The 24,105-nt window shown below is 30.7% G+C and overlaps 1 protein-coding gene across 1 annotated transcript; it reads right to left on the bottom strand.

Annotated features, from left to right (window-relative positions):
- Positions 1-390: 390 nt before the first annotated feature.
- On the bottom strand, positions 391-23,301 carry LOC111002248 (cAMP-dependent protein kinase catalytic subunit 3). The gene is made up of 7 exons (XM_022272396.2): positions 22,951-23,301; positions 9,668-9,836; positions 8,286-8,395; positions 5,887-6,132; positions 4,769-4,950; positions 1,954-2,031; positions 391-1,477 (listed from the first exon to the last, which is right to left on the bottom strand). The coding sequence occupies exons 1-7, from the start codon at positions 23,126-23,128 to the stop codon at positions 1,352-1,354; spliced, it is 1,089 nt and encodes a 362-aa protein (XP_022128088.1). The 5' UTR covers positions 23,129-23,301; the 3' UTR covers positions 391-1,351.
- Positions 23,302-24,105: the final 804 nt, after the last annotated feature.

Below are 24,105 nucleotides of genomic sequence, written 5' to 3'. Positions count from 1 at the left end.
AAAAAGTGAGATGCGGACTATGTAGCTCATGCCTCTCCTTAAGTGAAGCCATATTAAACTGTCTAGGTATCTACTAATGGGTAATATAAACATGCTGCCTGTAAAACAATAAAAAAATAGGGCGAAGATGAGCGCTGACAGGGTGATTCAGGAGTTCTCTACCTACTAACTCTATCTACCAACAAATATAATTGTAAAAGGTAAATGACAAAATACTGAATCTATAGTTAACTGTTTACTGTGATCATCAGGTAAATCATGAGTAAGTCGATTTTATAAAGACAAGCACTAGAAATACAGGCTCCGAGATATCCTTCCTTCTGTTGCACGCGCCTATTAGAAATTAAAATTATGAATAAAAGAAAACTGTTAGTATGTATAAAATTTTATTTAATCTCTTAGTATCAAAATATTTACATCAACTATCATTAAATAACATTTATCTGAAAACCCTGTTATCAATTTATATTTTCAAAGTTAATAAATATGCGAAAACAGAGCTTTTGTCTGACTAATAAGATCACAGCAATCACATTAGTTATAACATGGCTAGGAAATACCTCATTATTTTATATCCTAAATTATAATACGAAAACAATACTTAAAAAGCAATAAAATAAAATGTTCCAACGCCTGAGTAATTTTATTCTCATAGTTGATTGTTCAACTTTTTTAAAGTATAGTATAATTTATTTATCTTTTAAGCTTGAACTTACATCTCTGTAAACCAATATTTATTTTTATAAATTTAACGCACGCAACAATAAATAGGTAGTGTGTAACAAAACAGGTATCTTTAAAAAGATTATACACAGAATTTGCCTACTTAACATTATAATTAATTTTAGATAAATTGTCAACCCACTGCGTATAAATTCTATTATACAAACCTCAAAAATAAACTCTTACGTATGAAGGGGACGGCATGTTCATACATTAAGACATATTATTACAAATACCATACATCTAGTTACTGATTTGACTAAAATGTATGTCTGTTTTTAATATTTTAGAACAAGAAATTGTAACATATACTATAAAAAATTGTTACATGTGATCTAGTCTACATATAAATAAATAAGAAATCAGTATCGTCGCTATAATTTCTACTTAATTTTAAGAGCAAAACGCAATATTTATTGTTAAAGATTTAGAAAACGCCAGACACGTTAAACAAAGTTTAAATAATTAAATCTAATCTCGGCATCACTAAGATTTAAGAAATCACAAAAATCCTAAATTTCCTAACACAATGTTAATTACGAAATTGTTTTTGGAAATCCACATCGCTATACAGTTAACCATTCACGAATTCCACTTTAAATTAGTACCAGAAGAGGAATTGAGAATTTCAGAAATTCACGAATAGTTTTAATTCATCTGGATCCAGCGATCTCACGGCTTTCCAATCTGTTTCTGGGTATTCGTCGAAGTTTGAAGTATCGCCTTCATATGACACGGCTGGTACAATGGGTGGCTGGAAAACGAAAATCCATTAATTACTTTTATGGAAAAATATTTTGTTGTTACGAAAAGACCCCAATAAAAACCAGGTTAACTTTATTTAAATAGTATGTTCTTTTTTTAAACATATGATGATTTGTTGAATGTATTATAAATTTAATTTTTGCTAGACAAACGTATTTGAGACTGATACGTGTTAATAATTGCTAAGTGTATAGCCCAAAGGTCTTGTGTAAGTACTGAGATGACATTCATTTGTTTTACAGAAATCTTTATAGCCTTGTAATTATTTCAATTAGCGTTTTGTGAACCAGAAATAATTGTAGTGTTGCCGGACATCAAAGCATCAATAAAAATAAACGCGAAATTTCGAAGCCGCTATCGATATTGAATACTGCATCGCATCGAAACTTTAAAGTTCTAAACCACACACTAATAACATAATATTTTTTCAAATGTCATTCATTCGTTTATCAGATTAATCTATACCTGTAACTTCTTCATGTAAACATCAGCCCAGTCCAAATGTTTGAACCATCGATGTCGTTTCACATCTTCCGATCCACACTGTAAGAGAAAATTATAAATAATTTATTACTCTACATTACACCACGATATTTATGTGTACTCAAAAAATCGAATATTTTCAACAAAACCAATCGCTAGAGCACTTTGAAGCATCATAAAATAAAGTTCTATTAATATCAATAAACAATTTAAAAATCGCGCGGTGTTGCCATATTGTACTGACGTCATACTATGAAAGTCGAGATTGAACTTCGGTCATAAAAGTACACAAATAAATCAAGTCGTCTCCATTGAAACGATAAACAATCGTACCATACATCAATCACAGAAGCACTGAATAGATGCTAAAATTAGAGCAATTCTGTTATTTGGCTTAGGCACCGCACTACGCAAATGACATCGTAAAGTTGAAATTTTATGAAGCGGATCTGAGCGATTAGCTTGTCTAAGCACGTTTACTGAATAAATTGAATTAATCGGGTTTCACAATACCCTCAAGTGCAGTCTCGCTAATAACTAGAAGGAATGTCATAATATAACCGCCATCGTAAATTATCGGTAATAAGTGGTTTATTCATAGCCATGAAATTTAAAGTCCTGCGATTGAATCTCTGCAAAACCGAACACTTCTTACAAAACCTTTCACAACAATATCGATATACGCAACACTAGAAAAAAAATAACTAGTGGCTGTTAAGTAGTGCGACCGCATCGGGCTAAGTTGGGGTTTTATTTTTGAATAGATAATTTTATTAAGTAAAAAACGGCTAATTGTCGCTACCTACAAAGGTATAATAATGTAGAATTTCAACCAGCCTACATTGTGCGAACTCATTAAATGACGTACTTTGATCATTAATGATTTTTAATAGGATTTATAAACATCGAATAATGCTTTGAAGACAGCATCTAGTGACAAGTCAAGACATACGACATAACTCAGTGATCTTTGATGTCGCCGATGACTTGACGGATAGCTTTCTAAATATCTTAGCGACGTCGCAGAAAAAGCTAAGAGAAAACGTGTGTCCACTAGAAACTACCTTGTATACATACATATAGGGAATGATAGAAAATATACCGGCAGTTTATGGTCAACAATTTTGATGACGCAGAAAAATAAAAAGCTCCGCGCTTTTTAATTTGATGATTTTTAAAATGTTAACTCACATTTTGGTATTATCCAGTAAGTCTAAGATGCTAATAACTTATCTGTTTTAGACTCCAGACAATCCGACCCTTATTATTTTGCGTTTTTGCAATTAGAATTATCTTAGCTTGCAGTAAAACTTTTGGACCATTAATATCTGATATCATCAAGTAAGATTTTTTAATGATTACAATAATACTTCCTTAGTACAACAATAAAGGCTTTATCGCTCGCCTGTTAGAACCTGCATAGCAAAATGTTACTTAATCATATTCAAAGCTCCTTCATTCAATAATTTTCCGTATCAAGGATGCGTAGTAAATTGATGAAAACGCAGGTACAGTAATGATTAAACTGTACAAACAATAACAGTAAGATCATAAAACATGATATAAACAGTAGTTACAGTTAGCTCTAAACAAGATTAGTAATCACGCTTGTTCAATAATATTGTAGATATAGACATGCATATTAAAGACGATGGTTAAGTTCTGAGAACCAGTTTATTATTATTGAATTATATCTCTATCTTGATTAGAAACGGTCTCTACTTATACCAATATTCTGGAGACAAGCCAACTGTAAACTGATACGCAATATTTTTGTGTAAACGCAATTGATTTAAACCAGTTTGGGGCGAAAATGCAATTCATACCTTACATCGTATGAAAATAATGCTTATGGTAGATCAAGTAATTTCTACGAAGTATAAAATGTTCCCGCGGTCTTCATGTTTTTTTAAACGCTTGAGCAAATGCTTGTAATAATAATATATCCTTATATATTATTAATGTCCGTGATGAACGCGATAAACTTTAAAACTACCTGATTTTTATACGATTTTCAATTGATACTTATAATGGCAAACGAACGTTTCGATGTATTTATATAGTGTTTTTGTAGAATTTAGTATAATATAATTAAATAATAAAATAAATTTTAAACAGTCAAAATACATTAAATCCAGGCAAATAATAAAAGAAGTCTTTATTTGTTATCATATTTTATAACACTTATCTAAATGTCAGTGTCAAAAAAGCAATTAACAATGAATGACGCCTACGCAACTTTGCTATGACAATACGTATCATGTTCCGGGTTATTTTATCTGGGTTTGAATCCTAACCAAAAGCAACTGTTTGATTCCCTTTCCAAATTAAAGGCTATATAAAATATTTAGCCTTTAATAATAGCATACAATGTATTAAGATTTCTATGAAGCTTTTACTAGTAGACCGTTTATGAAAAATCATGTGTGTACAAGCCTCGAAATAATATTATTTCACACATGTTTTCTCATAATAATAAAATAATTTTATCAATCCTATGAAAACATCTCACAAAAATTACTCTGGTAAATAAGTAATACTTCAAAAGATCAGATCAATTATAGAAAAAGAATATAGGGCACAGGAGTAAGGAATGTTATAATTTAAATTGTGTCATATTTTTTAATTTCAATATGCGCCCACAATTTGTTAATAACGCTTACCATCCTACTTATTACCGTTATGAAAAGTATTGTCTACTTTGCTGATTGCAATTTCTAACATTTCTTTACTTACAAGCAGTACAAAGACCTATAGTGACAAAGTAAAATCAAGTGCCAATTTCCGCGTATTTTACCTTCATATTTCCGAGTCTTTTCGTCCTGTCTTGCACTAACAGTTTCTTTATGATATCCTTGGCAACTGGGTCGAGGTGGCGCGGCCAGTCAACTCTGCCATTAAGTATCTTCTCATATATTCCAAAGGGATTATCGTCGTAGAACGGGGGATAACCGACCAACATCTCGTAAATAAGCACACCTGTAGAGAATAGGTAATATTTATCTATACAGATCAAATAGCAAAACATATTAGAATTAAGAATATTCTCAAGAATCAGCCCTTCATAGGTCCGACCATAACTGACGAACATGTAAGTTGAATATTTTCAGAGAGAGTAGATGAGGCGAGAGGGGTATGTAATGATCGTACCTAGTAGAGATCAGTGGTCCTTGGGAAACAGGCATATTAATTATTTACTTATAATATCACAAATCATAATGTATCGTCGAATATAGATAAATCAAAAACTTTACGTTAGAGAAGAAAAGTTTGCTTATCGAAAGTTAAAAAATAATAATAGAACGATGCATTTAAATATGCATACGTCAAATTAAAGTTAAATATATGTTTTATTTAGAAAAATATACGAACTTTTTCCTCCAGTATAGAAATTTTGAATTCTCATGTTTTCTTAGAAAGACACGAGACATCACAATATATGATATTAATAAATAATTACATGAAGGATAATAAATATAGATGATTCTTGTCCAGACAATAACACGTGTCATATAATTAACGTAGCGCTAATGTACTTGTGCCAAGGATATAAGGAGTTACAAGCACAGATGACACTGTAAGCAATAAATTATATTCAACTTGGCACCACTATAAAGCCGTCACATAGAACTATATATAATTGGAACATGAAATAATAATATTAATGTAAACAACACGCGATCTAACTCACACTCCAATCTCCTGCTATGTATTAAGAATTTGATTGGCTAACTATTCAAAAATAAAGCAAAACATTGGTTTTGTTATATTACCTGACTCAAAGGACGGACACATGCAACAAACCGCACTGAAATATAACATCGTGGTTCTTTCTAACACACTTATTCGACATGTGTATTTCTTTGTTGTATAATATAACTACAAGAGCATTTATTTTATTTTATTTAGTCTCACCTAATGCCCACCAGTCTACAGCTTTATTGTGCCCTTTGCTCTGTATAATTTCTGGGGCTAGGTATTCTGGCGTTCCACACAAGGTCCATGTACGATCCGTTAGCTTCTTCGCGAAACCAAAGTCTGTAATCTTCAAGTGTCCATCTTTTGCTAGAAGTAAGTTTTCAGGCTTCAAGTCTCTGTACACGATGTTGCGGGCGTGAAGGTATTCCAGCGCTGATACTATCTCAGCTGCATAGAAATTTGCTGAAACATAAATTGTTTTCTTTGAATCCACCACGCCCTCGTATAGTCCGCCATCTTATTAAGATGGCAGAAGATAAAATGTCATTTATTAGAACAGGGGCGAAACAGGCCTTCTAAATGCCAAAAAGGTGTAGTGGGTGAATTAATCGCTAAATATTAAAAAAAATAATATTTATAGGCCCCAAATAAGGCTTTTGGTCGAACCACACAAGTATATTAGGTGTTCCTTATAATATATTTTGTCAGTGATTGAATCAACCTGAGTCTATTTAAAAATTACATAAAAACATAGAAAATTCATTTGTCAACACATAACTTTTTTTATTAAACAAGATATGTGTCTTACATACGGAAACATAAATTTTTTTCGCAATCCATTATCTTTTTATATGGAACTTCCCTGAAATTATAGCATTTTTATATCGCGAGTATTACTACGTGTAATAAGATGTTTTTAGGAATATAATAAAAACGTCGTATAATCAAGACGTTAACGACATAATGTAATTTATACTCCATTACGCATACGATTTAGTCTGACCCTTAGGTCAAATGCATTCTCTACAATTTCTAATTTTCTAAGGCTGAAAGAACAACACGCTTTATCAAAAACTTTAATATTAGTTCCCAGACTCATTTATACCTATCCGATAACATTTCTTTAACATTGAACTATAAGTGTGTGTGTGTGTATAAACTTTACACTATTTTCATAAAAACGAAAACACATTCGTTGCCAAATGTTAGTCGTTTAATTCTGTCAAACGTCTTGCAGAGACGTTGCAATTATTCTATGTCTGCTAATGACTGAAGTATTACATAAGATAAAAAAACAATAAGACAGGACCTGTTTCACAATGTATGGATAAAGTACCAAATAGCTATGTAACACATAAATAATTCGAAATATAAAAGTTCCGAATAAGATACTTCACATTTTATGACAAATAGCGCTATCTGAGTCGTGAAACGCAGAAATACTGTTTATCCTACCAATAAGTAATAAATAGGTTATTTGGAACTAAGATTCTTAATTATTTAAAATTTTCGTGTTGAATGAAACAGCCTAATGACTTATCAAGGGTGAGTCAGCAGCGTGGGAGATGTCTGCGTCATTAAGATTCTAACTGGGTATGATATCACCCTTTTAGGATGATATATTGAAGCCTTCATAGATGTTAAAACCTCGTGTAAGCTCAAAGCTCTAAAATACTATGTTTCAAATTGTTTAGCTTTGTTAAATGAATCTACGAATATGTATATTTCTTATTTGAATACAATACTTGCGTCTTTCCCAAAACATCTAAGATTTATTATTATTAACTTGCAACCTAGTGAAAACATCCGGACAATATTATAAATCACACAATAAACGCGATATATTTATTCATTTTACATTCACCGACTGTTACGATTTAAATAAAATTATTTTATCGGTGTAATTGCCCTTAATTTTATAAGTAAATTTATTGAGGGCACAGTGAATAAAGAACGAAAAAGTGTGTCAACGGGAGAACCCTGAGTTGGTGCGCGTGCGCAAATTCAAACGAGGCGTCACTACGTCTGCCGCTTTCGCCACCTAATCACGCAAATAAACCGAACCACAAATATATGTCTCCCAGTATTGTTCCACTGAATGTCCGTAAAATTTTATGTGTCTGACGATCAGTGTCGGTTTTCAACACGAGCCAGCGTTCAGACACCCGCGTCATTGACCGACTATTTTTGCTCTTGTCCTTTCCTCCAGAAATAAGCTCTTGCGTATCTCCAGATTAATAGTACTTGTTTTCCTAAATCACAGTACGAATGTTCTGTTTTCACAAATCTTAAATACGAATGAGCGCCGTCAACCGGGTAAACATTGGCCGGTAATTATCCCGAGCGCACTTCACTAATAAAAAAGGCGCTAATTTTAGTAATAATATAAAAACATTTAAAGAAAACTCTTTTTTACGGATTATAGTTATGTATTATTGTATTTAAACTTATAATTATTTAGACATAATTTTAAATTTAAACTACTATAATCCCATAACATAATACATAACTATAATCTGTAAAAAAGTGTTTTCTTTAAATGTGTAAAAGTTATGTTAATAAAAGACAATACTAATATAAAAACACCTTAAATATAAGAACTATATATTACTTACCTATATTGTTACTAAACCGGCCAGCATTTCTTAAATATGAAAAAAGCTCGCCGCCACACACGTAGTCGAAAAGCATATATATGCAAGACTCGTCATGCGTCCACCACCGTCTAAAATAAATATCTTCATTAAAATCCTAGTTATTAAGGGGGATTTGATTCTTTAAAAAAATGTACATAATTTCAGGCCGATCACATGGTACATTAAGAAAAATTAAGTATGATCACTACCTACAATTTTACAAAATATTACAAATTTTAAATAAAACACATATATTGCTGCACATCTACGTACGTCAATTTGTTTTGGTGGTACGATACGAAAACAATAAACAAGATTCCGTGCGTTTTAGAAATATTCATTTGTTTTAACAATAAAGCTAAATAGGTAAAATTAGTACATAGTAATAGTAAGAAATAGTAAGAAATTTAACTTTCAATATTATCTAAATACCGTAGTTTGTGCCGGCTTATGTTTTTAGAAATGGTGGCAACTAAAAATTATCAATTCAAAACAACTTTGTAAAAAGTTGGATTAAGAAAATATACAAGATTTAGTTTCACTGCAAGACGTGATGGATTTAACATAACTAATTAATTAGTGTTTAGGTTGTAGTTTGTAATTAGAACCATAGTAATTGCTGTAATCTTTGATTTATAGAGTTGGCAAACATTGCCACGCTACGTGAACAAAAAGAACAAATTTATATTTAAATCAATTATATGTTTCAGTATAATTCAGTAGTAATCAATTATATGGTTAATATTATGTGAGACAGTTAATAATATATAAACAAATGTGAATATGAACTAAAATGTTAAAATAGTTTATATTCTGGTTCTCGATTCAATTTCCAGTCGATACTTCAGTAGTGAATATTTAAACTTTATTTATTCATAGTCGTATATATTTTTTAGCATATAACAAATAGTGCGCGATCAAGTTAAATTCTAAAATAGCTATTACCTAATATGGACATAGTTCAAATTTTAACGTTTAAGAAATTTCTAATTTAGCGGAAGAAGATCGTAAATTATGTATTTTTATGTGAAAGTTTATATCGATACGAATTTGACTAGGTTTTATTTATGTTACAGCATTGAATTATTCATATATCAATGATAGTTATGACGTAAACCTTAATAAATCCAAATCTGTTTATAATAAATAACAATAAACAATTATTTTAATGAAATATATCTGACATTCGTTAAATTTAATGAGGCATTTTTTTAAAGAGCCCAATATCTTTTATCTATGACTAAATATTTTATATGAGTCTTAACGATACTCAGCCGAACCATCTCAAATAACTTATAATAGTATGTTTTTGCTAACGCTAGTTTTTTTTTCGGTTCAATTAAAAACAATTGCATACTCACAGGTTAACGACAAAAGGGTGATTAATCTCAGATAATATATTCTTCTCGTTCATGACATGATCGACCTGTTTCAAGCGTATGACATCAGCCATAGACAATATCTTCATAGCCAGGTACTCGTCTGCCGCTTTGTCTCTGCACAAGCAAACGCGACCGAATGTTCCAGTACCTAAAAGAAACATGTTTGTATAAAAAAATAACTAAAAACAACATACGCATAATGGATTGTAATTCTATAATAAGGAGTTTCTTAAGAAAATTACCTTCGTATTCGGTTTATCAATTCTTTTTTACTATACTTGTAAGATCGTCACATTTTTAGGTTGAAATTCTCTACATATATATTGATCATAGCCTATATATAATATATATATAATATTGTAAAATATATTTAACGAACTTGTGAAAATTAAAAAATAAAACGGTATTATAATTAAATCAAGCTCAGTTCTCAGTTGCTCAGTAAACAATTGTTTTTATCTATTTTTATAAAATTGAATAAAACTAAACATAAAAATACAATAACTTAGATAACTTAAACGTTTAGAATGAGCTGATAATGAGAAAATTCGATTTGGAAAACGGATAACCGAAATTAAGGTATGGCTTGCTTCATTGTTAAATCTTTATGCATGAAAATCTGAATGTAACTGACATCCCAAATGTATTTTTATTTCTAATGTTTATTGGAATAGTATGAAAATAAATGAAAATGTAAAAATAAACGATAAAATAAACTACACATGACTCAGTTAGAGATTCCCCATTTCGTCGGACTAAATGTAAACTTTGTATCGCGTGCACAGATTTCTTACGCTAATTACATTATTATTACATTATATTTTCTTATAAACATACGAATATCACTAACAGTGTCAGGGGTAGGAAGATAAAACAAGATTACCGTTTTTAGTGATGATTTTTGATTTGATTTAAATGAAATACATAAATATATAAATTTATCTCTAATGTAAGTTTTATACTTTTTATAAAAAGTAAAATAGCGCCTGATTGCCCAAGTAGGTTCACATAGCCTGAGAATGTTGCACCAGTCCTTGCGGCGTTCTGAGGCAAAGTGTTGTGCTATTTTGAGTTTTTTTATTTTAGAATATGAGTTCCTGGTGACACGTATCCTACCTCGTACCTATCTTTATTACTGTGAATATGAATTACTTTAATCTTTTGACTTTTACAACGAAGTTCTCTGTTGCTATTTGCCTTTACTGCTTGTTATTGTAACACATTTTCTCATATTATTGATAAACTTTGCTTCTAATAATTGAAACACGTGTTGCCCGTGACGTCCAAACTTTCGCAAGATACAACAGCCGATCTTATTTCCAACACTCTTGCGCAAGTCCGGTCGAACATATCTAATAATTTAAGGGAATCATTTGTTTTTATTAAACATGTATTTATTTTATTGCTCGTTGAAGGTTGAACAGTTAAAAGCTTTTAGGTCGTGACCTAGCACCAAAATAATATCAAGTATTAGTTATAAATAAACACGATTTTCATTACATTTTTTTTCAATTACATACTATTTATTGCGTCTGCAATTCAAAGGTTTTATGTCACCCTAAGAAAAAAAATAGGCACAGTGCGTAATACTATTTGTATTTAATTATGCTCCGTGCCTTTTAATAGAGAAAAGAGAAAAAAATATTTATTGGTATTATGTAAAATAGTGGGTCCCAAAAAAGCAATACCATGTTCCAAGGAAAGTGATTTGCATACAAAGGAATTCACACAACGATAAACTGCGAATTCTTTCTTGTTGCGTAATCGGAAACAACCTTAAGCAAGTAACATCATCGGAAACTTGAACGGAACAATCTTTAATGTGTTTTGTCTCTGTCGTGTATGGCACCAAAGAGAAAGACCGAGAAGTTATGAGCATAATTTCCTCAGGAGTTAACCGACCACTTTCACTTGTCATAGCGCACACTGTTCTTACAGTATTACCTATATGGCGTCAGAGGCTTTGACGTACGCAAAACGAAATTGGTTTTTGTTTTTAACGTAGTAACAACTTCTAATATACCAAAACTGATATGATACATTAATTAATAACTTTGATTGAAAATTAACTAGTTTAGTAAATAAAATTATTAAATATCATTCTAATGTAATCGATAAAATAAAGTTTTTTTTATTCACGTTAATAGTATCTTCCACTATCTATGTTACGTATATGTTATTATTAAATTAAACAAAACTGTCGCATTTCATTCTGAAACAGATTAACTTTAGGTACTCTATATCTCTTTAATTTAATTATGTCCAAGAAAAGATTAAAATTTTCTTGTAATTGTAATCTCTTTTGTTTTACTGAATTTAAAAATAGAACGTTACCAAGCAAACCTTTTCTATCATCTCCTACATTGACGAGAAAAATCTTTAGGTTTCTTAATATAGAAATTTGGCAAGGAAAATGTTCATAAATAGATTTAAGAGACCTTGTACTTAACCGAGTGTATTGAAGCAGCACAACCTTCAATCAGTCGTGGCCATTCTTACATTTTTTGTTTGAATGAAACATACGCTCACCTGAGAATAGATCGGAATAGACATATAATGGCAATTGTTAGTCTATATGAAGTATTGTATTGCTGATATTCACAATAGATTAGTTATAATTAAAACAAAAATATTTACTACTTTTGCTGACTAATTGTATCTAAATATAAATGTATTATCGGTCGCTCATAAGAATGATATGCATTGTTTGAAATATTGTTAATAACAGCTTGAACAATGGCCTACTACGATTACTTTTTTACGGCGACGATGTCCTTTTGGTTCCAGTTTCTTATAACTTACTCACCTATCAAGATGTCATAAGGAACATGGTGTAATGGTTGTAGTTCCTTACAAACGTTGTGTAAAAAAAACATGGCAATTAAAAACTGTGACGGAGAGTTAATTGCCAGTGCCTCTCTTCCAGAAGCATTTTGTATAGTTCTTTTTTTGACGTTCGTAAATGTACATTATGTTACCTATATGAACAAATATTTTTTGATTTCATTTTACCAACTTTGGCATTAAACCTTTGTTTAGAATTAAGTATTATTTTGGGAAAAAAATAATAATTTTCGTACCTTAATTTAACGTCATGTAAAATTTGTTTATAATTCTTATATTTGACATCAACATATTACCCGAATTACCATTTATTCTTACAACAATTAATAAGCGACGCCAAATATCAATTAAAACTGATGACTTTATACTTTATGTCCTCATAAACCTGATTATAGACCGTAAAAATTACACGTTGATGAGTAACATTTATATTTTAGTAGTGTTTAGTGTCAAATTAAGTGCTTTTTGGAACCGTCCTTGATCCACATTCAATCTAAAATAGGGACCTATGTGTCGCAACTCGCGTAGTTTCTGCGGTTTCATATTATATGTTATAGGAGATCGCGCCAAGAAATTGTGTATTTATAAAATTGTTAATTAAAATGTACAACATGCCTTACAATAAAGATGTAAATTTTTAACAAAAGCCTGTCTTTAGTAATGTCTTTTATTAACATAGCTGTTACACATTTAAAGAAAACACTTTTTGACCGGATTGAAGCTAAGTATTATTCTGAAATGGAGGACACCGTGAGCAATTTCTGCTGAAACCCTTTATCTTTTAGTCGATACCAACTCCGGGGAAATAAATACAGATAATACAACTTTTTCTACAGCTGTGATATTTTTTTCACATTCAACACCTTTTGTCTTCAGTCACCGTGACCACGCACGCTGTAAAGTGTAAAGCATGCGAAACGTCGAATAAATTTAAAATTATTTTAAATAATTATAAGTTTACAATAAACTATAAGTTTATTAAGCTGTATTTAAAAAAAATGCCTTTATTATTTTACGGTTAGCGCCATTTTCCAAAAATGTTCTTGTGAGTTGAGTTGTTTGTTGCACAAAATCAGTAATTTCACGAACTCAGTATGATTATACAAAATGCTTCGGAGACCATTTTACCGGAAAAGTAAAAAAGTCGCTACATATCTACGTACGATGAATTAATTGCGTGGAGAGAAGATAAAAAAGCAAATAGTTTCAATAGGCTTTCTGCACTTGTAATGAAATGTATATACAATACGTCTCTTGATATGTATCTTTGTACACGATAGAACTTATGGTCCATATAGATTTTTACGTCGAACTTATAAGCAGTCTTATTAATAAATTAACTAACATATTACGTACACAAACATATATGCCAATTTTAAATAGATTCGCGAACTAACTAAAAAAATGATAACAGGTATATATTAATCTTTATCTCCTTCTGTAAAATTGTTGTCAAAATGTCCATACAGTACAGTTAGTTGCACACTGGCTGAATTCACAGGAATTGCATTAGTTAATAATAGTTTAGTTATAAATAGGTTTTGGTTTTAAGTTTTATACTTATTATGTTTGTATTGCTTTTAGTTTAGTTTTCTATTATATTAGTATTAAGTTTCTGTAAAAATAGGAAATAAGGAAAAATTGAAATAAATAAATATTTTAAGAAATGTTCCATTTACACACACATACTTAATATATATTATATATATCTGATGACTGGAGAATAAAACACGAAAGCTTTTTAAAGTTGAATGACGCAGTTCTTACTCATCATAATTCTAAGATACAGAAATAATTTTTCCAGTGACGCTATTTCACGGCTGTCTCTCATGTCGTGTAAGCTACATGTTAGCTCCCGTCCCGTCAAAACAAATTTTTCAATATAATTTATATAAAAGATCCCTCTATCCTAAAAGAACTCTAGTTATCGAATCCAGCATATTAAAATTATATTATTAATTTGTTTCTGATAAATGGTCAAAATTTTGTGAAATGGCATAGTATAATTCCTATTTTTACAGTAACTTAAAACTTAGAAAACTAAACTAAAAACAATACAAACATAATAAGTAAAAAACATAAGACCTAACATATTTATAAATAATTATACTATCATGAAAATAATTTTGCCAACTTCCTTTATTTTTGACAACGGATTTAGTTTGCATTCAGTCAACGTCTCTCGAAGGACAATTGGAATTTTTCCATAAGAATATCATACTCATTTTATTTTATATATCGTATGATATTATGATCACGATAGCAGTGTTGGTCTAGTGTCTTTAGCGTAGTAACGTATGATTCAGTAATATTATGAAGGCACAATGTTAACACATATTTATTCCGCTATTTAACTTAGTAAAGCGATAAGGCCGCCAGTTGCCCTCCATTTCATTTAATTATGTTCAATTTTTATATTGTAATGTAACGAAGTGTTAATAAATAAATAAAATAATATCCGTTTAAGGTTTGCCTTTCATAATTATAAACATCCAGTGGCAATACAACCCTATATGGTTCTTGGGCTCAAATTGCATCCACACACACAAGTAGGTGATCCGCCATCTTTTTGACGCATGTAGACGATTTTTGGATTTGAGACATTGCGGTTTCCTCACCGCTTTTTTTTACCGTACGAGAGAGTGTTAGATTAGCGGGCATTGACGGAAAGTCTTTTGGTGCACAGCCGGGTATGGAACCCATGACGTCAGTGACGAGAGGCCTACGCTAAAGACACTACACCAACACTGCTTTCGTCATCATAATATCATACGATAAATAAAATCAAATGAGTATGATATTCTTATGGGATAATTGCAATTATCCTTCGAGAGACGTTGACTGAATGCAAACTAAATCCGTTGTCAAAAATAAAGGAAGTTGGCAAAATGATTTTCCTTACCCGTGACTAAAATAATTAATGATTTGATTCCTACATCTAGTTTAAGTAAAAATTCATTTTTACTCAAACTATTCTACATTCATTATAAAAATGCCTACGATTAAATAGGTTACACACTAATTTAATGTTGAGAAACTACTTGTTCTTATAACTCCAGCTTTTTACGGTCGAATTTAGTTTAAATAAACAATACCAATCAGCTTATTGATTAATTGTTTTACATCAATTGTCTTACACTACACCAACACTGCTTTCGTCATCATAATATCATACGATAAATAAAATCAAATGAGTATGATATTCTTATGGGATAATTGCAATTATCCTTCGAGAGACGTTGACTGAATGCAAACTAAATCCGTTGTCAAAAATAAAGGAAGTTGGCAAAATGATTTTCCTTACCCGTGACTAAAATAATTAATGATTTGATTCCTACATCTAGTTTAAGTAAAAATTCATTTTTACTCAAACTATTCTACATTCATTATAAAAATGCCTACGATTAAATAGGTTACACACTAATTTAATGTTGAGAAACTACTTGTTCTTATAACTCCAGCTTTTTACGGTCGAATTTAGTTTAAATAAACAATACCAATCAGCTTATTGATTAATTGTTTTACATCAATTGTCTTCTGCTATGTTTTCCGCTGTAACACTTGCCACAAGAAATGAAAAACAATTTTTTTTAGGGATATCAACACACAGTACGCGTTGAATTAATTGAAAAGATATTTAACGATACTTGATATTAATGCCTGTAAAAAAGGGCTATATGGGGAATATAATTAAATTAAAACCTTAATCTGCCATTGCTTCTAACGTTTTTAATATTTGAAATGAAGGCTTTTTTTGCCAAGCGCGTATTTAGGGCTAATTTAACTAGGGCACTATGATTTATTACTCTGTACACAGTTAATTAATGACATGTTCATTTTAATTAATTAACACGCGAGGTCAACATATTCATAGAAAATGTGTTTAATAAAATGTAAATTAATAATGAAAGTTTTAATATAGAAATGCTACAAGAAACCTGATTTCAAATGTTCACAAAAAACTATAAAAAGAAATCTTCTAACTGTTTGTTCCTTGTAAGTTCTAAAAATATATGTATCATGTATTGGAAAGATTACAAGTTGCGCCACCTGCCGGTTATGTCACTCCAGCGGTAATTTATAGCCGCGATATTGAACTGCATCTAACAATTGTGTACAATGTTCAATGTCTTTGTGTGACATTGTCTAAAAATGGCACCTGTATAATACTTACGAGTATAAAGATACACATCTTATATATAAAATTCTCGTGTCGCAGTGTTTGTGGTTAAACTCCACCGAAACGGCTTGACCGATTCTCATGAAATTTTGTGTTCATATTGGGTATGTCTGAGAATCGGACCACATCTATTTCTCTTCCTCCCAAAATGTTAAGGGTAGTCCACCCCTAAATATTTTTTATTAAATTTTTAGATAAATTTTTACATTTTTAGCAACTGTATCAACAGCATTAAAAAATACATACAACCCTAAATTTTCAACCCTCTACGATCAACCCCTATTTTTTATTATAAATGATATACATGGCAAAACGACGTTTACCAGGTTCTATAAAATGTCACACTGAAAATATTATATCACAGACTAGGGCAGAAATGTAACCAGAATCTCGGAAGATTTCATGGTGTATTTTAGTGAAGCTGCAGACGGCACTGTTCGAGTTTATATCGGCTATACTAATCTTTCATAATAATATTAAATTGTTTTGCGAATAACGGCTTGTAAAGCCATTCAAAGTTATCTTCCGAGAATAATATATGACCAGTGACGCAAAACAATTCTTATTTTACGCATAACATCTTGTGTAATATTTTTAACATAGATACAAGAAAGTGCAAAGTCAAAGTCAAGTTTATTGGTATTTTATATATTTATTTATAGCCTTATATCAGAATACAAAATTTATTATATTATTTTTGTTAATCTACGATAACTGATTCTGTGTGCCTACGGACAAAGGCCTCCCCCATTTTCCTACATTTTTCCTTATTGTATATCAATCTCGTCCAGGTATTTTCAGCCATTTCCACAATTTCGTCGGCCCACCTTTTAAATTACCTACATCGGTTTCTTTTATGGCCTCTTGATGCCATAGTGTTACAATTTTGCTCCATTTATCTGCTCCTCTTATAGTATGTCTAGCCCATTTCCATTTTAGTTCTTTTATTTTATATACGACGTCAGCAAACCTTGTTTTATCTCTTAAATTCTTGTTACTTATTTTGTAAGTTTCACTTTTGTTAATTACTGTTAAACTCTAGTTATTACGTCGCATATTTCCAAAATACTATATGTATTACACACATAAAACATTAAAAACAATTTGTTATCAAATAAATTTTTAATTCCGACGTTATCGCATAAAATGTTTAATAATCATTTGGTTGTCCTGTCTCAAATTGGAACGCACAAAAGTCAGAGATCCTTCCTGCAATAAATATAATAATAAAAATGTTTTTAAATTAGGTTACAACGCGGTAAATCTTTATGCTAATGAACGTTATAAGCCATAGTAACGTCGTACGTGCTGATATGACAGTTTATTGACTTGACAAAACTCCTAATGAGATTTTCCGAGAAGCGTGGGTTTTCGCGGTGGAAATCACAAGTAGGCCATTTCGCCAGGAAAAGAGCACTCGGCCTCTTCAAATTGCTTCTTATTTTTGTTTATACTTTAAAAATGGATTATGGGAACATTCGGTAACGGATTATTATATATCAATCTCGAACATCTATTAATTCCTTGACCTGTTTACGTAGCTCTGTTGAGGCATCAATTCAGGTTAAGCGGCAACAAACACAGACGCCAAACGAAAATATTTAGTTAATCCCTTTAAAATAAACGTTACATATTGTTAGGTAATCAGTATACTGATTTAATATGTTTAAAGTCAATTGTCATTTACTGTTATTGTATAATAATGGTAGGTATTGCGTGTTAAAAGAATAAAATACGAATATATAAGCAATTTGTTTAGATAATGATCAGAAAGGAAGTTATACATTAGCAACTGTGTGTCACACAAGTTCTCATAACTTTCCAGTTACCGCAAACAACTTTTAAAAGTTATTTCCGAAATACGTAATCGTTTTTCGGCTCGCAGCTTTAGTTCTTTAATATTACATCAACAATAATATATTTACTTCAGTAGTAGCATTTCGTTTACAGATTTATGATGGCAAATTTTTCCGAACACTTTTTATTTTGCAATTTATTACTTAATACGTCTCGCTACAAGTATTACTGCTGAAGTTATTAATAATACGATAGGTTACAACAATATGTAACAAAGAATATAATAATAAAACTTTATTCTTGACAAAAATATGGTTGTCAGCTAATAGAACCGATGCTAGTCCCCACATCAAGGATGCCCTGATTTGTGGGGGAACAGATTACAGTTAGCTTACGGTATATTGTGCATATTTAATAAAATGTCTTAATGTTAAATCGAATATCGTATATACACTCTGTATTTGAGATAATACAAATGCATATGTGTTCCGTTTATTTTTACATTTACATATAAAGATAAAAAAATATAAGATAAATGTATTTGCATAATAAACATTTGGGTTTGCGCCGTAGGCATTGCCGGCTGCCAACTTTTTATACTATCAGAGAAAGTGTTCACGTTATTTGTAATCCCATCAAGTAGGTAAATCGGACGTGTTCTTATGTAACAGCCAGCTGCATGATTGCAAGGTATATAGCCCTCGGTCAATCAATGATTCATTACGGTAATAGATTTGCATAAACTACAATTACGATGATTAACATAACGGCTACACACAATAAGTGGATCGGCAAATAGGGTGTGAATTCATTTTCAGTATTAACGCTAGAATGTGGACATATATTTTTTTTTCACAGTTATTAAATAATCTGAATTACTTAAAGGTTTGAATTATATTAATACAATTTAAAATCATTTATTAATTTTAGCTAACACAATGTCCTACGCTTATGAATGTCAATAAAGAAATACATATTAAATACTAAATCCTTCTAATTTGACATTCACTATTTAATATTACAGTGATTAAAACGTATTTTATATGTGAAGCTTTTTAAAAATTAATTATTTGATTTAATTCTGCGTGAAATTGGACTTTTTAAGTGTCATAAATACTCCATATGCCCGTATACAGAAAGGCATGATAATACTGAGAAGTGTCAAAAGAAATTCTTGATGATAATATTTCAATAATGTGATAAGAGAAAATCGGTCAAGGATATTGCACGTTGTTGCACAGCTGTATAAGGCGTAAGGCTTTATTTAAGCCAACATCAATAATATTTTAGTTCTCGAAATCAATAAATGACTTAACAAAATTGAGTAATAATCTGTAGGATATAAACATAAGTCCCTGTTCTTCAATTAACTCTGTAACTCACCTAACCTTTACTTAATTTTTTATTTTTTTAAATGTAAATAAATGCATATGCAAATACAAGTATGTATTTCAAATACATACAACGAAATCTTCGCGAGTTTGATATAATTTTCATACGAGTAGTTTAAAATTAAGACGTCGCGGTCGATGACAAATCTCTCATATTCTCCTATATGTTATGGTTAGTTTTATAAATATGCTACTAAGCCACTATTAGCATTTTTTATATTGTTTATAGATCTAGTTCTAGAGAATATAATTGAAATAAAAAAACAATGTGTACCGCCGCGCCTCCCGTGACTTACTTATATGTCTCGGGGTCATTTCCCGGCGAAAAAACAAACAACAAACAAAGGTCTGATCACCGACTTGTCAATGAATCAATGAAACAGTATCTGTGCAAGTTTTTGGTCCAGTGACTTTTAACTTTATCGTATTCGTGAATTTATTACAACGAACTTTGTTAGGCTAGGAACTGTATGAAAGAAAACTTATTCAAATGGCGACTGTGGTCTGCATTTATACGCAAGTCGTCTTCTCAACGCGTAAACTATGATATTGCATTGTTTAAACAATCACTTTCATCTATTTTCACTTTTTCGTATTTATGTTAAAAGCTTTCTTATTAACTAAAAATTTTCACGCGCTTTTCTGAAATCAACTGTTTGGTATGTCTTTCAATATAAATGGTGGGCCACTTTTAGAACTAGGAATTTTTGTATGATGTGTTTGTGATATTTTAACTAGATATGTTGCCTGTAATTATTATAGCTAGTAATGTTTTACTAAAACATGACATGCAAAATTGGTTCTAACATAAATATACTAAGATATAGTGTTGTATATCAGTTGAATAATTTATTGCTACTAACACAGTTTGTGTTGCAAACCAAAACTGTGTTTTAAATAAGTTTTTGTAGTGTGGGTTAATTTTTTAATTCGACATATAAGAGTTTTTTTGAGAACGATATTATATATGGAATTTTTATAGTAATAACATTTATAATTATTGCAACTTTTACCACAGAACTGCTGTAACCTACATTCGCCTTAAATCGAGCGTGACAGTTATTATTTACATAGAACGACTCGTTTGCGTGTATACTGCAGGTTTATTAGCATTTTTCACGTAGATATAATACAAAACACGATACAGTGGAATGTGCATTGAAAACAATACAGCTTATTTAAACTATCACTGTCATTATTTTATTCAACTACATTCTTATAGAAAAACAAAGAAATTGAAACAAAAAAGTGGAGTATTAATATTATAATATTCTTTTGAATCAGTATCGACAGCATCTTAGGCTTGAGAATGATCTTATGTGATCCTGCGTAATTGGTATACATGCATCGCAAAAACAAATACTTTCTCGCTTATATCAACGTGTTAAGTTGGAGATGGTTTTGTTTTATTGCGAAACGCGTTACAAATGATTTATAACCATAAGGATAAGTTGGCAGGCTGATTGCATACTTCATTTTCAAAATCAACGCAACTCATGCGAAATGTTGTCTTGTGTTCCATTTTAGATTTTGAGACTATTTTTGTAGTCTAGTCTAGCCTTAAAATATTTACATAAATTTATCACCTAAACATATTATTTACCTAAACTTCCAATAAACTAGTTGGTTGATAACTTCAGTCACGAGTTGTGCATGAAATATTTCGCATAAAACCTTGATCTAGATTATCATGATAATACCTGCACAATATAAAGGGTAACCCTCTGACCTAATTAATTAAAGGACAGCTTTATTAACATTTACTATTAATAAACTGATAACAAATTGCCATGGGCTTATATTGCAGATTCTATGTATATTTTGTTTAAACAACTGTATCAGCACTGAAAAACGTTTATAATAGTAATTTCAGTCTCACAGTTATTAGCTAAGGAAATATGCATACAAAAACGTAATGCGTCTTCATCAATTAATTTAGGGTCAAAAATTAGGAACACCAAATAATTCAACTCCTACGACAACTATCGAGAAGAAAAAATATAAAAACTTTCCCTTAATATACATAGAAGTTATATTTATATACAAAATGAGATGCAAAGGCGAGACGCGCTTTCCTTCAAAAGCATATTGCGAATTAAGGCCAAAACAGAAACTCTATGCTACTTTAGACTGCAACACACTCATCTTTTCAAGTATTAAGGTGAAACAGAGCACAAAACACCTCTTGACATCTGGTTTAGCTATTATCCTCTCCCTGCTCCAGTTACGACATTAACCGCTACCATACATTATACGGTTCTGTTTAATACAATGAAAATTGTCTTTGATTTTCATAATCTATTAATGGTTTTTCATTTTTAAAGCCTCTCTTTTACTGGAGGTTGACCGTCAAACTCTTTAAGTGCCTTGTCCTTGGAATCGAACATTTCAGGACAGTTAAATAGATTAATGTAGTGAAAATCTTTTTTTTAGTTTCAGTAGAAACAGCCCAATGAAGGAGATCGGTAAGGTGGAGGTAAAAATATGAGATAAAAACAAATGATTTTGCCGAGAAACTGTCTACTAGAGCAGCTAAATACTGATTTCTTCATCTAATTCCATGTATTTTTGTAGTAAAAAAAGGCAAGTAAAATGGTAATTTACATTTGTTTTATGTAACATTGCGTGATTTTTCAGAGATTGAAATATGTTTAAAAACATAAATAGTCGGACTAAAATATTAATTACGACTATTTAGATATATGTATATTACCTCTCCCCTAAAAATTTACGTAGAAAATCCAATTCACCGAAAATATGTATATATATATGGGAAATATGTTTAAAAACATAAATAGTCGGACTAAAATATTAATTACGACTATTTAGATATATGTATATTACCTCTCCCCTAAAAATTTACGTAGAAAATCCAATTCACCGAAAATATGTATATATATATGGGAAATATGTTTAAAAACATAAATAGTCGGACTAAAATATTAATTACGACTATTTAGATATATGTATATTACCTCTCCCCTAAAAATTTACGTAGAAAATCCAATTCACCGATTGTGTGTATGTACTAAGATTAAGGCAAAACTTACCAATTGTTTTCAGAATTTGTAAATCATCTAATTCATATTCCTTCTCTTCTTCAGAATACTCCGACTCCGTTGTAGTAGAATCTTGTTCCTCGGTAGAAGACTCTACAGAAAGAGAGCGTACATCCGAACTCAAGTCTGAACTACAGTCCCGAACCAATTTTGCACTGGCCATCATCATTTTTGCTGCTTTTTTACCAGTCAATAATTCAAATCACATAACTCAATCGACAATTAAATTAAACCTAATAAAATTTATGAAATTGTAATATTAAAAGTTTATCGTAAAAATATTTATCACGACTGCATTACGTCCACTCGCCGACGCGGTTTCTTTCACACTGCCGCTCCGAGTTCGTCCGCAGTAACGCAACTCGCAAGTATCAACGCTTGTTTCAAAACAAAAATATATTGCAGTATTTATAAAAAAATACTTCGGCCATCTCGAGAGGGAAGTAATTAACTTTATGTTGTTCAAGATGCTCGAGTTTTAGTGGTTTTAAAACGCTAATTATTTGGCATTGGTTTGTTAAATGGCATATGAATTTGTATTTACTTCACAATAAAATACACTTCTGTACCCATATCAGAGTCTGAATGAATTAATTGCAATAAATATACAGTCGTTAATAACTCTCGTAATGTTACTACGTCCACTCTAACTGTTTAAAGTAAGTGCGTCTGCGTGTTGCAATCCTAAACAATTAGTTTTTCACCGGGAATCAAATTCAGAACCTCTGACTGGTTAAACTAAGACATGGAGTAATCATAATATGAAATAAACGATATTTGCGTTTATTAATTTAAATTCTTAGTATCCGCTAACTCACAAATATCTATTTAATATCTCTGGCAGTAAGAGTGTAACAAAACAAAATATATTTTGTATCCTGTACCAGTTTATATCTGAATTAGCCCATTATATCATCAAATAAATATGGTTATTATCACCGAATCGAAAATAGCTAATGCCTTTAAATGTATTATAATAAGCAGCTATTTTATTTAGACAATAATACTAATCCTGTTAAGTTTGATTACTAATTGACTTTTCTATTTTGTATAGTGGGAACCGGTGCTAAAAAAGACTAATAAATAATATCATTAGACCAAGGCTGACCATGTCATACACTTATTTATAAATAATAGGTGAATGAA

This window comes from Pieris rapae, chromosome 16 (assembly GCF_905147795.1).
Source record: "Pieris rapae chromosome 16, ilPieRapa1.1, whole genome shotgun sequence".
NCBI classification, from domain to species: Eukaryota; Metazoa; Arthropoda; class Insecta; order Lepidoptera; family Pieridae; genus Pieris; species Pieris rapae.
This window is presented reverse-complemented; position numbering and strand designations above follow the sequence as displayed.

What these genes read in the sequence shown, in the direction of transcription:
- LOC111002248 (XM_022272396.2), bottom strand. Translation starts at nt 23,128, where the DNA reads ATGATGATGGCCAGTGCAAAATTGGTTCGGGACTGTAGTTCAGACTTG. An exon ending in CACCCTTTTGTCGTTAACCT is followed by an intron (nt 8,396 to 9,667) that starts GTGAGTATGCAA and finishes TATTTATTTTAG; the next exon opens with ACGGTGGTGGACGCATGACG. An exon ending in TTTACATGAAGAAGTTACAG is followed by an intron (nt 1,478 to 1,953) that starts GTATAGATTAAT and finishes TTCGTTTTCCAG; the next exon opens with CCACCCATTGTACCAGCCGT.